Raw genomic sequence first — 17,309 nt, forward strand, 5'->3', positions numbered from 1 at the left:
AGAAAGTCTGTAGGCGAGGCAGATGATGACGATGATGATGATGATGACGACGATGATGGTTTTGCCTAAGGTCACAGTGAATTAAAAAACACAAGTAAAAAGGTTCGATTTCAAAGTTTCGGATCTCAATAGTTGAGAATAAAAGTCAGTGTTAATTAAAGGGGTTCAAAACGTTATTTTTTTTTTCAATAAGTAACAGTGAATAAAATCAAAAGCTAATTGGTTATAAAACATTCGTATAATATCCTGTTGAATTTTCCCATATTTTGTCTTTTTTAGCAAGTTTGAACGCCAATATAAACAAAAATTTAAGTTAAGGAAAATTTAAAACATCTCCCGTAAATAATAATCCACCTGACAGCATATTTCATCATCATTAACGTAACTCACTACTTCAAAAACGTTACATATACTATACCTAAAGACGAGCCTATAACACATCATCATCCTCATCATTACCATCATCATTATTAACTATTGCTATCATAATCATTTCTCGTGTACTGTTTGATCATTGCCTCACTCTGAAAACCTTTAAAAATACTCTCGCATCACTAATCATCCCTCTCTTACAGACTTTCAGGTGTCTATGAACGCTCAGACGAACGAGGCGCGCGCTGCGGTAATGCCACACACGCGTCCCCTTAATACAGAATAGATACATGTTGATAATGGGGCGATTTGAACCATTAACCATAACCCAGTACCCATTAACCGTTGCCTATTACCCATTACTTGCTTTCCCACTAACCATTACCATTAACCATTAACCATTACCTATTACTCCCTTTATTATTACCCAATACCCATGACTAGTTAACCATTACCCATTAACCATTACCTATAACCCATTACTCGCTTTCCCATTAACCATTACCTGTTACCCATTACTCACCATCATTACCCATTAACCATTACCTGTTACCCATTACTCACCATCATTACCCATTAACCATTACCTGTTACCCATTACTCGCTTTCCCATTAACCATTTCCCATTACTCCCTTTATCATTACCCATTAACCATTACCTATTACCCATTACCTCTTATCTGATACCCCATGGCCCATTACCCTATTAACCATTCATTACCCATTACTCGTTAACCATTACCCTCTGACTGCTACCCATAAACAATTACCCATTACCCTGTTACCCTATTATCCCCATTACCCATTACCCCCATTAACCATTACTCCCATTAACCATGAACTATTACCTCCATTAACCATTACCCCCAATTAACCACTACTCCCATTAACCATTAACTATTACCCCCATTAACCATTACCCATTTACCCCCAATTAACCATTACTCCCATTAACTATTACCCCCATTAACCATTATCTATTACCCCATTCACTATTAACTGGTACCCGGCAGCCATTATCCATTGCCCATTACCCCAGCGCGCGCCTCGGCCGTCTCCTCTTACCGCACATTTTGGCACATTTTTACGGTCTTGGTCTGGGCCATTAGATGATAGTCAAAGAGTTAACTATGATGTATATTGTGTATGTATATTGACCTCATGTATGCTTATTTTTTGCTCTGTTTACTAATCAATTCTCTTGTGTCTTTTTTTTTTTTTCATACACACACGCACAAACACTTATATGCACTTCCTCCTCCCTGTGTATATTTCCAGTCATTATTACTATTATTATTATCATTACTATCATTATTACTACTGTGACTGGTGGTTGTTATATATTTGTAACTCTTGGTCCCTCCTCTCGTGTCTTCAAAGGTAATTTTTGACTCTTGCATGTGGTGATTGTCATATACTAATTATTACAGCTATTATAACATGTAGGTGTCGTATTTATTACTCTGCTACATGTTAACTTGGCATTTTAGCTCCTCCTCTCCTACCCAGGCGAATCCTATTGGTGGATGCTGGGAAAGGTTGAATCTTATTGGTGGGTGCTGGGAAAGGTTGAATCTTATTGGTGGATGCTGGGAAAGGTTGAATCTTATTGGTGGATGCTGGGGAAGGTTGAATCTTATTGGTGGATGCTGGGGAAGGATTAAATATTCTTGGTGGATGCTGGGAAAGGTTGAATCTTATTGGTGGATGCTGGGAAAGGTTGAATCTTATTGGTGGATGCTGGGGAAGGATTAAATATTCTTGGTGGATGCTGGGAAAGGTTGAATCTTATTGGTGGATGCTGGGAAGGGCTGAATCTTATTGGTAGATGCTGGGAAAAGTTAAATCGTACTGGTGGATGCTGAGAAAGATTAAACCTCATTGGTGGATGCTGGGAAAGGTTGAATCTTATTGGTGGATGGTAGGAAAGGTTCAGTCTTAATGGTGGATGCTGGGAATGGTTGAATCTTATTGGTGGATGCTGGGAAAGGTTGAATTTTATTGATGGATGCTGGGAAAGGTTAAATCTTATTGGTGGATGCTGGGAAAGGTTGTATTTTATTGATGGATGCTGGGAAAGGTTAAATCTTATTGGTGGATGCTGGGAAGGATTAAATCTTATTGGTGGATGCTGGGAAGGATTAAATCTTATTGGTGGATGCTGGGAAGGATTAAATCTTATTGGTGGATGCTGGGAAAGGTTGAATCTTATTGGTGGATGCTGGGGAAGGTTGAATCTTATTGGTGGATGCTGGGAAAGGTTGAATCTTATTGGTGGATGCTGGGAAAGGTTAAATCTTATTGGTGGATGCTGGGAAAGGTTGTATTTTATTGATGGATGCTGGGAAAGGTTGCATCTTATTGGTGGATGCTGGGGAAGGATTAAATCTTATTGGTGGATGCTGGGTTAACATGAGCTGTTCTTATTTGCCACGCTAACATAAGTATGGTATATTAGCAATTTATCTATTTACATATATCTATCTAACTATCTCTTCATCTATTTAACTATCTATTTGGTTCTTAGTATATCGCCATGTTTTCATTCCAGTTAGATTTCTCTCCTTTTCTCTTCCGTTGTCCTTTTATTTCTCGTGTGTGATAATTTTATGAGAGACTTAAACATTTTGCGAAGAAGATACGGTAAGTGTGTGTTTCTTTGGGTGTGTCGGGGGAAGGGAGGGAGAGGGAGTGTGTGTGTGTGTGTGTGTGTGTGTGTGTGTGTGTGTTTTAAGTATAAGAAGAAAAGCGGAAATATATATAAGAAAAGTTTATTAGAGTTAGTACACTTGAGTTGATATATATTCCTTTTCTTCGTACTGTAGTTCATTTTTCTTCCTTTTCTTCACTTTTTAGTCGGTTTTTCTTCCTATTCTTCTTACTCAGATGATCTTTCTTCCTTTTCTCCATACTTTATTTGATTCTTCTTCCTTTTCTTCTTGCTTTATTTGATTTGTCTTCTCTTTCATCAGTTTTTCATCCCATTTTGTTATTGTTGTCGTTATTTAGGTTATATTATTCATCTCCTTATTGACCACCGCGCCATACAATAATATTAGTGCGAGCTGCGAAACTGTGCGCGGGTAAACATGTGTCACAGCACCAACAGAGTTCACGTAAAGGTGTGCTGCCCTTGATAGTGACGATGCGGCGAAAACCTGCGGCGTGAAGGCAACAATAGATCACCCATAGCTAAGGCTTGTATTCCTAAACATAATAGCGCCCAAGCACACATATTTGACAAGGCTTTCGTAGGAGTTTGGGGCGTTTCCAGGGGTAGTTTTATAACCCTAGTTGTAGTTTGACCCTTCTCCTGTACCGTGAACCTAAAGAAACACTCACGAGAACCCGATTGATCTCCTTTTTGACCTTTGCAAATAGTTAATGTGAGAGGCGGAAGTGTCCGACAATACCGACCGAAGTGTTTACAGGGGAAATTAACTCTACGGTGACGGCGAGATTGATTTCACTTCAGCCGCCACGCCCAGGGAAGGTAATCACTCAAACCTAGCAGTGTATAGGCAACAAGAGATTACATGCTAAACGTATAGTAAAAAAATAATAATAATAATAAATTCTACGGTAGGAACAGGATTGATTTCACTTACACCGCCACGCCCAAGGGAGGCTACCACATAAGAACCTAGCAGCTGTGTTTATAAAGCCAGCAACAAATCACCACCTGCAAAATGATTGAAAAAAAGTCAAACTCTACGGCTGCAGCGAGATTGATTTCACTGACGCCGCCACGCCCAGGGGAGGTAATCACTCAAACTTAGCAGTGTGTAGGCAACAATAGATAACATGCTAATCGTACAGTGAAAAAGAAAATAATAATAAACTCTACGGTATGAGAGAGATTGGTTTCACTTACGCCGCCACGCCCAGGTAAGGTAACAACTTGAGAACCTAGTAGGAGTGTTTATAAGTGCAGCAACAAATCACTTCCCGCAAAATATAGAAGGAAAATTAACTTTACGATAGGAGCGAGATTGATTTCACTTACGCGGCCACGCCCACGGATAGTTACTGCTCAAAACTAGCATTGTATAGTAAAGAATAAATTACTTCTTTTAACATGTAGAGAGGAAAATTAATTCTACGGTAACAGCGAAATTGATTTCACTCACATCGCCACGCCAAGGAAGGTAACCACTTAGAACTAGCATTGTATATCAGCTTCAGCAACAAATCACTTTATATAGTAAAATGTAGAGGGGAAATTAAACTCTATGGTAACAGCGGGATTAATTTCACAAACGCCGCCACGCCCAAGGACATTTACCAGCCAAGAAATCGGTGTTTATGGAGCAAAATATCAAACGCCTAACGTACTGCGGGAAATAAGTCTACGGTGGTAGCGGGATTGATTTCACTTACCCTGCCACGTCCATTGTAGGTTACCACTCAGAAATGTATTAAAGGCCTGAGCTGCTCTTTTTATACCTTCTGAAACGTAATATTTTCTTCCTTTTCTTCCATATTTATTCTCTTCATAGTATTTTTCTATATTACTCCTTATTAGTTATTTTTCTCGTAATTTTCTTTTTTATTTTTCTTCCTTGTCTTTTTTTTCTTTTTCTCGTAATATTTTCATTTTTTCATTTTTTCTTCCAAGCCCTATATATAAATTCTTGAGGGTTTTTTTTTTGTTTTTTTGTTTTTTTGTTTTTTTTTTCGATCCTCTCTTGCGTAGTCTCCACCTCACCTCCTCCTCCTCCTCCTTCTCCTCCTCCTCCTCCGCCGCCGCCGCCGCCTTCACCATTGTCCCGATTTTGGTCACGGAACAAAAAATAAATAAAAAGTAAATAAGAAAACGTAAGAAATATTTATAAAAAAAAAGGGAAGAAAAGAAATCATGAAACAAAAGAATCGCGAGCATTGTTTTGTGAGACGGACGCCCGGACAGTCTTTTCACATCCGTTGTTTGTCCTTTTTATGCTCTCTCTCTCTCTCTCTCTCTCTCTCTCTCTCTCTCTCTCTCTCTCTCTCTCTCTCTCTCTCTCTCTCTCTCTCTCTCTCTCTCTTTATCTATCTATCTACCTTTCCTTCCCTTCCCTTCCCTTCCCCTCCCCTCCCCTCCCTTCCTTTCCCTTCCCCTCCTATCCCTTCCCCTCCCTTCCCCTCCTATCCCTTCCCTTCCCTTCCCTTCCCTTCCCTCTCCTTCCTTTCCCTTCCCTTTCCCTTCCTTCCTCTCCTACTTATAACCCTCCTCCCTCCCCGGTACCCCCTCAGTGTGGCTCAGGACGTGACAGGAAGAGAACGTCGCTCCCGGCCGTGCCCACAAACACACGTGCGTAGTTTTAATTCACTGCTGAGCGGCTACCAGTGAAAAATAACAGCCGGGGGTTATTTTTAGAGTGATGGACGTCTGGCAGGCTCGTTTTTCTGTTTTTTATTTTTTATTTTTTTTTACTAACTGGTGTGTGGAATGGCGGGGCGAGTGTGTGTTTGATGTTTTTTTTTTTCGTTTTTTGTTATTAATATTTTGTGTTATATTTTTTTTGTGTGTGTGTGTGTGAATGTGTTTGTGTGTTTGTTTTGCATCCCTGATTGGGTGGGTGTTGGTGATTGTGTGTGTGTGTGTGTGTGTGTGTGTGTGTGTGTGTGTGTTGATGTGGGAATGTATGTAAATGTGTGGGTGTGTACGTTTGTGTAATATGTATGAAGATAAATATGTATATGTATGTCCGAGTGTGTGTGTTCGTGTGTGTGTTGCAGACGTTGCCACACTCTGCCATGCTAATTTTAGAGGTAAGACAAAGGTAAGCCAATCAGTCAGTCAGTCAATCAGTCACTCAGTCAAACAGTCCTATTACATCTTTCATTATTTCTTCATTTCTTTATTCCTTAACACAATCCATTATGACAGAACGAAATCAAGAGCAAAAATCACAAGTAAAAGGAAAAATATGAAAATAACAGAAAAAATAACAAAAATGGTTCCTCTTACTTACCTGTCTCACCCTCAACACCATTTAGCACCATCAAATACCTTTTGTATAGCATTTAACACTTCTTAGCACCATCCGACACCTTTTTAACACCACTCAGAATTATTTAGCATCATCCAAACACCTTTTTACAGCATTCAGCACATTTAAGATCTCCTAACACTATTTAACATTCTCCAACGAGTTTTAACACCTTTTGACAGCATCCAACATGATCCATCACCTTTAAACAGCATCCAGTATTATTTAACACCATCAGGCTGCTTTAAAGAACGTACCATTTTATCTAACACCCTTAAACAGGATCTAACACCATCTAATACCTTCCAAACAGGACCTAACACCATCGAAAGTCTTTTAGCAGTACTAACACTATGTAAGGCCTTTTGACAGGATCTGTTGCCTTTAAACAGCATTTTACAGCTTTTTAAGAACATCCTACCCTATCTAATACCTTTTTACAGGACCTAACTTCATCTAACACTTTTTTACAAGACCTAACAACATATAGCGTCTTTTAACAGTGTCTAACAACATCTTACACCTTTTAACAGAATCTAACACCATTTAACAGTCCTCAACACCTTCCAGCAGCATCCAACACCCTCTGGCCGGCCCCAGGAGTAACCACGATCTTGTCTTTCAGGTCGGTAAGAATGTAATCTACCCAAACCTCGGCCAGTTCGTCGAGGGGCAGAGTTCTCGGAGGGAGATCTCGTACTACCAGTGGGTCACGTTCTTCCTGCTCATCGAGGCGCTGGTCATCTACATTCCGCGGCAAATATGGCACCAGCTCACCCACAGCCAGTGCCTGCCCTTCGACTTCACCAACCTCCGCCGCCGCGAGGACTGGGAGGACAAGAAGAACTTCCTGGTCTGGCACATGAAGCAGACGAGAGGCAACCACGAGTACTGGCTGTGGCAGTACCTCCTCACCGAGCTGCTGGCCATCGCGCTGCTGGCCTCGTTCTTCATCCTGACTGACGTGTTCCTCGGGGGGGATTTCTACGACTATGGGCTGGACTGGGTTCACTTCATGCACAACGCCACCAACAACACGATCTCCCCGATGACGGCCAGGTTCCCGCGCCTCACCGTGTGCAAGCTGCAGTACCACTCGCGGGGCGGCACCATCAACAGCTACTACCCGCTGTGCCTGCTGCCCATCAACTGCTTTAATGACAAGATATTCCTGTTCCTCTACTTCTGGTACTGCCTGCTCTTCGGCTTGTCCTTGGTGCGTGGGCTCTACATGCTCGTGCTAGTCACCTGCAAGCCGGCACGACGCCTGCGCCTCAAGTTCAGCGCCAAGCTAGTGCCGGAGGACACGCTCGACAGGTTCATCAACGCACACAACCTCAGCGACTGGTTCGTGCTGTGCAACCTGGCCCCCACGATGGATCCGGTCCTGATCGCCGAGCTGGTCACGCAGCTGGTGTACGAGGTCCAGGGCGGGGAGAGCTCCGATTCTAAACCCTCGAGACTTGGAAAACAGGAAAAATCGCTCCAGTCGGTTAATTACATATGAGATTCAGCGCCGCGTCCTTCCCCTCACTCGCTCACACACTGCCTTCCCAATGGCCAGCCTAACTTTGGATTTGGCGCCAACCCAAACCCCTATAGCAACTACCAAAGCCGCTACCCGCCTGTCCACAGCTACGGCACGGCTTATTCCAACGGCCACTGCGACGGTCTGTGAGTCAGCACCGGAAGCAAGTCCCGGCTACCACCTCCTCTCACCTTTGACGGCCCGACTGTGCGTGGGTGCGTAGCATAACGACCAGCTCGCACTCACCGCACTCTCACCCCAGTCACTCTCAATGGGGAAGGCGCTGCGCGAGTCTCACCACCACCACCACCACAACACCACCACCACCACCACCACCACTACCACATCCAACCGCTGCCATCAATATATTTTTCACACCACCACCACCACCACCACCACTATTATTACTGCAACTACATGTCTACATCACCGCCGCTGTCATCACCACCACCTCCACTGCTACCACCGCCTCCACCACCATCATCATCTCCACCACCACCACCACCACCGTGATTTGGAGTTGTTTTGTTAGTGGTGGTGATAGTGTTGATGGTGATGAAGATTTGGTGATGTTATAATCCGCCCCCTCCCTTCACCTCACCCCCCTACACACACACACACACACACACACACACACACACACACACACACACACACACACATATACAACCCCCCTACCCAAATCCCCGACAAAAGGGAGTGTGGGCGGAATATTTTAGTGTACGTTAAAGAAGAAAAAAGGAAACGTAATATAGAAAACGGGAAGCGGATTGACATATGTGGCAGCGGCGGTGACGACATTAGGAAAAGAAAACAAGAAAATTAGTCGCTTCGGTGGTGTTGAGGCAAATAATAAACGGTTGATCCCATAAAAAATAATAATAATAGTAATATAAACTCTTAAAACTGAAGCTAAAATCGACGACAGTGAACGGTTCTCTATATACTTATGTCACGTTCGCTATATCTCGTGTTCCATTTATATATATTTTTTTTCTTTTCTTGTTGCGTCTTGTGTTATTAACCATTATTACTGTCGTGTCGCGTTATCTATATTGTGCTAGGCAGTTATGACCACTACTACTACTACTACTACGACTACTACTACTACTACTATTACTACTACTACTACAACTATTTCCCGCTCTATTGGTCTGTTTTTCTTCCTTTCGCTTTAGGTTAACCTGATGACATGTTAACTTTCGCCCCAAAACGTCGACTCTGAACAAACTTACAAACAAACAAACATGAGCATTGAGAGAGAGAGAGAGAGAGAGAGAGAGAGAGAGAGAGAGATTGGAAGATAATGAGAAATATACAGAATTAATCATGATAATACTAATGATGGTAAGATTTTTTTCATCAGTATTCCATTAAACATTCAGTATTATGAAGAAGAAAAATATGGAGGGAGGAAAGACCTCTCCTCCTCCTCCCCCTCCTCCTCCTCCTCCTCCTCCTCTGATGGACATGTGATCTCATTGTTTGTTTGTTCGTTCGTTTGTTCGCCTCACACCGAAGTATTGTCAGTGTGACCAACCCACTTCAGAAAGAGTAGCATAGAAAATGGACTGACTCTAACATAGGAAATATATATACATGGGAATTGGTAATGATGGAAAAAAAGGAAGATTTGTAACTTAAGCTAAAGAGAAAAATATTGAAGGAAAGAAAGCTTGGAAAAATATGATAGAGATTGTTGGGAATTGGTAATGATGGATAACAAAAGAAAAAGAGGAATTTTAACGTGAACTAAAGAGAAATATTTATTGAGAAAGAAAAGAAAGTTTGGAAAAATGTATTGAGATTGTTGTTAGTTTTGTTTGTTAAGAGAAAAAGCAAGATAGAAAGAAACACATTATAAGGTTTAAGTGTGTGTGTGAATGACAAAAAGAAAGGATTGGAAAACGTATCTATCTTGTAGCTAGTTATTGTTATTGTTTACTGAATTGTGAAAGGAAAATTAGAAAACATATAGCCGTGAGAGAATATTGGAAGAGGGAGACAGTCAGTAAAAACATTTAATTGTGTATGAACAAAAAAGAAAATTGGAAGGAAAAAAACTCATGAAAAATTATATGTTGTAGGTTTTGTTCTGATCTCATTTGTGAAAAGAAGGGAAGGGAATGTCTCATGTTAGGAAAGAAAATATGAGGAAGGAAAACAGAAAAGGTGAAATTATATGCCATAGCTATTATGTATATTTCAAAAAAGAAGAAAACAATTTGTGAAAGACTTAAGGAAAGAAGAAAATGGAGGAAACACAGTTAAAATAGTTAAATGTATATGTTTTCGTTTTTATTTATAGTTCCAAAACAAATGAAAAAAAAGGAAACATTGAAAGAAATTATCAAAGAAGGAAGCAAAAGAAACACAATTATTTAACAGTTACGTTCATAATGCACAAATTGAAACAAAAATAAATTGAAAACACAGTCAGTCTGAGAAAATGCAAACACAAACAAACACACACACACACACACACACACATGAGCGATTGGTACACGAGGTATTGAAAAGATAAAGTATTGGTGCACAAGCCAGCAAAACATTACGACATTACAGAGCGAAGGATATTTTAGTATTAGTGGCTGGTTCAATACACGTTCCCAAGCCCTTCACTCAGGCACCCAGGCTTGTTCTCCTTTATTTTTTAACAGGAAACAAAGCAATTCATGGGCCAAAAGAAAAGAAATAAAAAAAGTCTGTTGGCTCCGCTCCTGCAAATAACTGATAGAGTAGGTGAGCGTCTAATTGGATGGAAAGGTGTTTGATACTTCCCTCTCTCTTGAAGCCATTTAAGTCATAGGCATAAGGGATTTGGATAGCACAGAGATGAAGGAATAAAGTTACTGGTGAACTCTTGCAAACGGGATTTGGACAGCACAGAGATGAAGGAATGAGGGTGCTGGTACACACATGCATTGGGGATTTGGACAGCATAGAGATGAAGGAATGAAGATGCTTGTTAATTCTTCCATACCGTAAGGGATTTGGACGGCGCAATACTATAACAAATGGAGATGCTGGTTAACTGTTCCACAAAGGGTTTGGGCAGCACAAAAAATGAAGGAATAAAGATGCTGGTTAACTCTTGCATCAGGGATTTGGACACCACAGGGATGAAGGAATGATGACGCTGGTTAACTCTTGCATCAGGGATTTGGACACATACACAGGGATGAAGGAATGAAGATGCTGGGTGTTTGAAGCCCGAATCTGACCCTCTGTGCACTCATACTTTATTCTCTTCTTACCTCACGTACACACACATACACAAGCAATCACAGAAGATGAAACACACATCAATACACAGGTACACGTAAGGAAAACGTTCATATATTAAACACAGATTTCATCACCACTGCCACCACCACCACCACCCAACCTTCATCACCATCTCAAGAATGTGATAACCATAAACTTCCCAAGGACTTGTTGGTGAGGGAAAATGAATAGAAAAAAAATATATGTGAAGATGTTTGAAAATTGTGATACTATAATTGAAAAAAAAAGCTGTTATGTATGAAGTGAAATTATGTTGTGTAAAACATTGAATATTATAAGTTGGAGCATAAAAATATGTAAAAAAGTGAGAAAATGAAAATGAATTATTATAAAGGAAATACACATACACATATATATTAAAAAAAAAGCTCAGAAAAGATATGAATGAAAAACAGTAGATTGATGTTAAAAAAAATTAATATGAATTGTGAAAAATATGAAATTGCAGTTAAAAAAAAGAAAATATATGAATAAATTAATGGATTGACATGAAAGAGAAAAGAATTAAAAAATAAAAATGAAAAACAAATCAGAAACATTCAAACAGTGATTCATTTGCTTTAATTCTTCACGATGTGTGTGTGTGCGTGCGTATGTGTGTTGGTGCGTGTACCTATGTATGCAAAAACTGTCCACACGTCTGTGAGGAAAATAAATACGAAATAAGAAGAATGGAATAGATGAGACAAGATTTAATCAGGTCACATACATTATAATTATCTATCTGTACTTTCTTTCTCTCTCTCGCTCGCTCTCGCTCTTACTCTCGCTCTTTCTCTGTCATTTTCTCTGCATATTCTTGGGCTTCCCGTTGACTTCGTTTTATCTTATTTCTGTTGTTTATTTTCCTCGCAAGTTTCCGTGACTCAGTTTGTACCAAGAGAGACACTTTGCCGACGACTCGAGCGGCAGAATGTTACGTAGACGACGACAAATTATGATACACGGCTTCATTGTTACGTGGAACTGAAGACTTTATTGTAGTCAGAAGGTATTTGTTATTCATTGGAAGCTGAAGAAATTAATGAAACTTGTAAATGAGCTTGATGATATTGAAGTGTTGAGCTCTTTGTTATTCATTGGGAGTTGAAGAAATGAATGAAAATTGTGTAACTACTAGATAATTGTTTTGAACGTCTTTGTTATGTGTTGAAAGTCAAAGAAATTGGTGAGGGGAAAATAATGTTAAAAAAATTGTATCTTGTAGGAATGTGTGGAATCTTATTTGATATGTGGGGAAATATTGTTGAAAAGAGATAAGAAGTCAAAGAAATCGATGATACATGTATTAAATAATGTTGTGAAAATAACTAACTCAAATGAATGTGGGGAAAATAATTTGCTTTGTAGGGAAGTTATGTTGAAAAAGTTATTCATTATGGAATTGGAAAAAATATGTTTGTTCTGTAGAAAAATGCAGAAAAAAACATTAAAAGAAAAGTATGAAGGAAAAGGAAGAGAATGCACAGTGTGGAAAGAAGGTCGGAAATATATATGGAAAAATGTAATAATGAAGTATGTAATGTTAAAAAAAAACTGATTTATAAATAGAAAACTTGAAAACAGGGGAACGTGAGATGGAAAGCTAAGGCAAACAAGAAAGGCAAAGAAGAAAACAAGAAAATTTGTCAAAGATAGGAAGAACAGCAAGAAGAAAAAGAAAAAAAAGAAACAAACTACAAGAAATAAAGAAAAAAAGAGTGAAAAGAAAAAAAAAGAAAAAATACAAGAAAAGCATGATAGAAATAAGAAAAAAGAAAATCAACACCAGAGAAAACTAACGAAAGAAAGAAATGGAAAAGGAAAAGAGAAAAAGAAGAGAAAAAAACTCACCAAAAAGACACATCAGAGAGAGAGAGAGCGAGAGAGAGAGAAACCCTGAGTCGTGAGTCTTAACGAAACCCACAAACTCACGCACACACACTCTCCAATCCTCCTCTCTCCCCCTTCCCCCCAAAACCCCTTCAAGTGAACCGAACTCGAACAGACAAACCAACAAATTAACGAACAAACCCGCAACACTATAGACGATCTGAACACTTATAGAGAGAGGGAGAGATGCAAGTATAAGGGTTTCGATTCTAAGGTTCGGCAGCGGTCGTTGATGTTACCGCAAATCTTATTAACCGTTGATTATGTGGTCATTATTATTATTATTATTATTATTATTATTATTATTATTATTATTATTATTGCTGCTATTGTGAAGTGGAGCGGTTACTTACTTACTTACTTAATATATACATAGATACATACATACATACATACATACATACATTTATCTTCCTCTTCTTCTTCCTCCTCCTGTGTCTTTCTCTTCCTCCTCCTTTCTTTTCCTTTTTCTACACACACACACACACACACACACACACACACCATTTAAATATTAAGGTTATTTACCCTAAAAAAAAATAATATTAATAGATCTGTTATAAATAAACTCCTCCTCCTCCTCCTCTTCCTCCTCCTCCTCCTCCTCCTCCTCCCTGTTAGCCTCGCCCAGGTCACGGTTAGGTCAGTGGCTATATCAGGTCAAGGAGAGTTTTCGTAAAAATAAGTCCTGCTAAATAAGTCTCGGAGAGTTTATAGAGTTTGCTAAGGTTCGGGTCACAAGGAATTAACTCTTGAAAAATGTCTCATGGTGTTTGTAAGAGATGCGGGAGTTTTTTCGCGTCTCTCCGTGTGTGAAGGATTTGGTCGTAGGTGTTTGACGCATTCACACACACACACACACACACACACACACACACACACACATGCAAACACTCATCTGTTTGTTGTGTTGGGTGGTGGGTGATGTTTGGTGTTTGTGGTGATGTTTGTGATGATCGGTCTGTTTGTGTTTATTAGTCTGTTTTTCAAAGATTTTTTTTGTACGAAAGGAACTGTTCTTTGTTTCTTGCGTCCTTTCCAGCATTCAAAGATAAAGCAAACAGTATTTCTTAAGTCTAGGCATAAAGATTTATATATATATCAATTATTTATTTACTGTATATTGCAAGGTAACGTTATCTGTATTCCTTCCTCTCTTGCATTCAAAGATAAAACAGTATTTCCAAAGCCCGGGAACAAAGAATTACATGTATTGATTATTTGTTAATTTACTGTGTGTTGAAGATGCTGTTTTGTATGAAAGGAATTGGTCTCTATAGCTATTCCTTTCTCTATATTTATATGTATTATTTGTTAATTTACTGTGTGTTGAAGATGCTGTTTTGTATGAAAGGAATTGGTCTCTATAGCTATTCCTTTCTCTATAGCATTCGAATATAAAACAGTAATTGGCAGTATTTCCTAAGTCTGGACGCTAAGATTTATATGTATTATTTGTTAATTTACTGTGTGTTGAAGATGCTGTTTTGTATGAAAGGAATTGGTCTCTATATCTATTCCTTTCTCTATAGCATTCGAATATAAAACAGTAATTGGCAGTATTTCCCAAGTCTGGACGCTGAGATGTACATGTATTGATTACTTATTTATTTACGGTGTATCGAATATATTTTGTATCCAAGGAGCTGTTCTCTGTATTGGTTCCTTTATAGAAGTCAAAGAAAAGATATAAAAATTCTGAGAGGTATATAAGAATTAGCTACGTACATTGGTTTATATAATGTTTCAAGATGGATTGGTTTTAAAAGAGAGAAAGGGTTCTATTGAGATATATTCATGTTAATATTTCGTTGATTCGGTTAAAACAAACTATAACAGATATTAGTTATTACATTACTATTACTACTGTTACTACCACTACTACTATTACTACTACTACTACTACTACTACTACTACTACTACTACTACTACTATTACTACTGCTACTATTACTATTACTATTTGTTATTATTAATTTATCACTGTATTATTTTAAAAGAGCCTTGAATTTAATTTGATATGCTTAAGAATAACAGTCATATTAGTTAAGTATGTCTCATAGATTTTTGAGGATTTAAAGGAAGATGAGAAAGAAAAAAGTTTATTAAAGAATTGTTATGTGAAGAGAATTGATATATTTACCTTTTTGTTATTATTACGTAGAGAAAAATCATATATATATACGTACCAAAGAAATATATTAAACTTATGTAATATATAGAAAGAAATTATATGCTTTTTTTGTGTTATTGCATCAGAAAAAAAATACTATGTAGAAAGAAATCATATACTTTTTTTTGTTATTATATCTGAAAAAAAAATTATATATGTACGTTTTTCTTCTTAATTTTTGTTGGTGTGTGTGTGTCTATGTTTGTGTATATCGTAAGGTGTTCGTCTTTCTTAAGTAAGTGTTGTTGGAGATACTTATTGATTTGGTCTAAGGCGACACTGTTTGGTGCTGAGTGGGTGACAGAAGGGAAGTGAAATGAGGCGAGAGGAGAAGAAGAAGAGAAGGAGGAGATAACTGAAGTGATAATGAAGGAGAAGAGAGACATGAGATAATAGTGAAAGAAGAAAGATGGAGATGGAGAAAGAAGAGAAATGGAAGAAAGTGGAAAGTGGAAAGTATATGGATGGAAGAAGAAGAAGAAGAGTCACAGAAAGGAAAGGAAAGGAAAAGAAAAGTTGATAAAAAGTGAAAAGGATACAGGAAAGGAATTACCGGAGAAGGAATACAAAAAACTTTTAAAGGAGTGAAAACAGAAAAAAAAATGATGGAAATGAATGATGAAAGAGAAGGAGAGAGAAGAAATATGAAGAAAAGGAAGTGAAGAGTTACGAAGGAATGAGTGAAAAGAAATGAAAAAAGTTATACAAATGAAAAAAATGAAAAATAGGAAAATAAATAATGTGTAGTCGTCCTGTGAGCATAGACACCATAAACCTGTGGTGAGAACTATAAACGACATAACAGGACGAACGAAAGAGGATTAATTAAAGGGAAAGAAAGAAAAAAGAGAAAAAACAAGAAAAAATGGAATTGAAAACCAAACCAAAAAAAAAAAAACATACAATAAAAAAAAAACAGGAAAAAAAAGAAAACACCAAAATATAAGTGAATGAAAGTAGAAAAAACATGAAAACAGAGAAGATGAGAAAATGAGAGAAAGGCAAAAAGTGTGTATATAAGAGAGAAAGAGAGGAAAAGAGAGAGAAAAAGAAAGAAAAGCAAAAAGTGTCTGTATAAAAAGAGAAAGAGAGAAAATGAGAAAGAAGGAGAAAGGCAAGTAGTGTGTATATATAAGAGAGGAAAAGAGAGAGAGAGAGAAAAAAAGAGAGAAAGAGCGAGCTTGCCGGACACAATTTAACCGACCGAACTTGAGTGGCGTTGAGGCGTGTGACGTAAGAGTATTAAAACAGTGACTTAGCAGGATTAGATACCACAAACACTTGATTATTATAGACGATACAATCCTCCTCCTTCATCCTCCTCCTCCCTCTCCCCCTTCCTCTCCCTTCCTTCCTCCCTTCCTCCTTTCCTGCTGACTCCACTTGTTAACCCAAGAATGTCTATTGTGTGACCCGTTGTTACTTATTGATTTGTGTGTTTATTGCTTTGTTTACTTATTCATTTCTTTGTCTTTTTTGCAGGTAATATATTTTTTTTTTCTCCTGCCTGGCTTGTGATTTTTGCTATTTCATTTTTTTCTTCTTAATTGTCAGTTTCAGATTTACTTTCTTTTCACATTTTTTTTTCTCTCCTATATATTTCTTATGTTTCTGTTTTGTTTTGTTTTCTTTTGTTTTCCTTCCTAATTATCTCTTTCATTTTTTTTTTTTCTCATTTTCCTACAACAATTTATTCTTCTTGCCTTTATTCTCTTCATTTGTCTTCCATATGATTCATTAAGTGTATTTTTTCATTCTCTGTTCTTTCGTTTATCCAAGTTTCCCTCCACGTTCCAAGTTTTCTTTCTGTTTTTCTTCTTATGGTTTACTTTTTTTCTTTTCTTTCCCTCTTTTAATATATATTTTTCCTTTCCTTGTCCTGCCCCTATTAAGAGCTTTGATACACACACACACACACACACACACACACACACACACACACACACACGAAATTCACAGTCTTTCGGCGGTCTGTTTTTCCTGTACATAGAACGTTAAAAAGTTAATAATAATAATAATAATAATAATAATAATAATAATAATAATAATAGAAAGAAAGAAAGAATGTAAGATATTTGTCAAGAAGATTTTTTTCCATACT

The 17,309-nt window shown here is 38.0% G+C and overlaps 1 protein-coding gene across 9 annotated transcripts in view; it reads left to right on the forward strand.

Moving 5' to 3' along the window:
- The window catches only part of LOC126981948 (innexin inx2-like), a 186,296-nt gene extending 172,757 nt beyond the window's left edge, over positions 1 to 13,539 (forward strand). For 8 of the 9 annotated variants that reach the window (XM_050833660.1, XM_050833661.1, XM_050833657.1 and 5 more), the window contains one exon: positions 6,973 to 13,539. In XM_050833660.1, the coding sequence (XP_050689617.1) occupies positions 6,973 to 7,854 (882 nt within the window). In that variant the 3' untranslated portion in view covers positions 7,855 to 13,539. The remainder of the gene's footprint in view (positions 1 to 6,972) is intronic. The other variant, XR_007734367.1, reaches the window with a different exon arrangement.
- The last annotated feature ends 3,770 nt before the right edge of the window (positions 13,540 to 17,309 follow it).

This window comes from Eriocheir sinensis, chromosome 49 (assembly GCF_024679095.1).
Source record: "Eriocheir sinensis breed Jianghai 21 chromosome 49, ASM2467909v1, whole genome shotgun sequence".
Taxonomy (NCBI): domain Eukaryota; kingdom Metazoa; phylum Arthropoda; class Malacostraca; order Decapoda; family Varunidae; genus Eriocheir; species Eriocheir sinensis.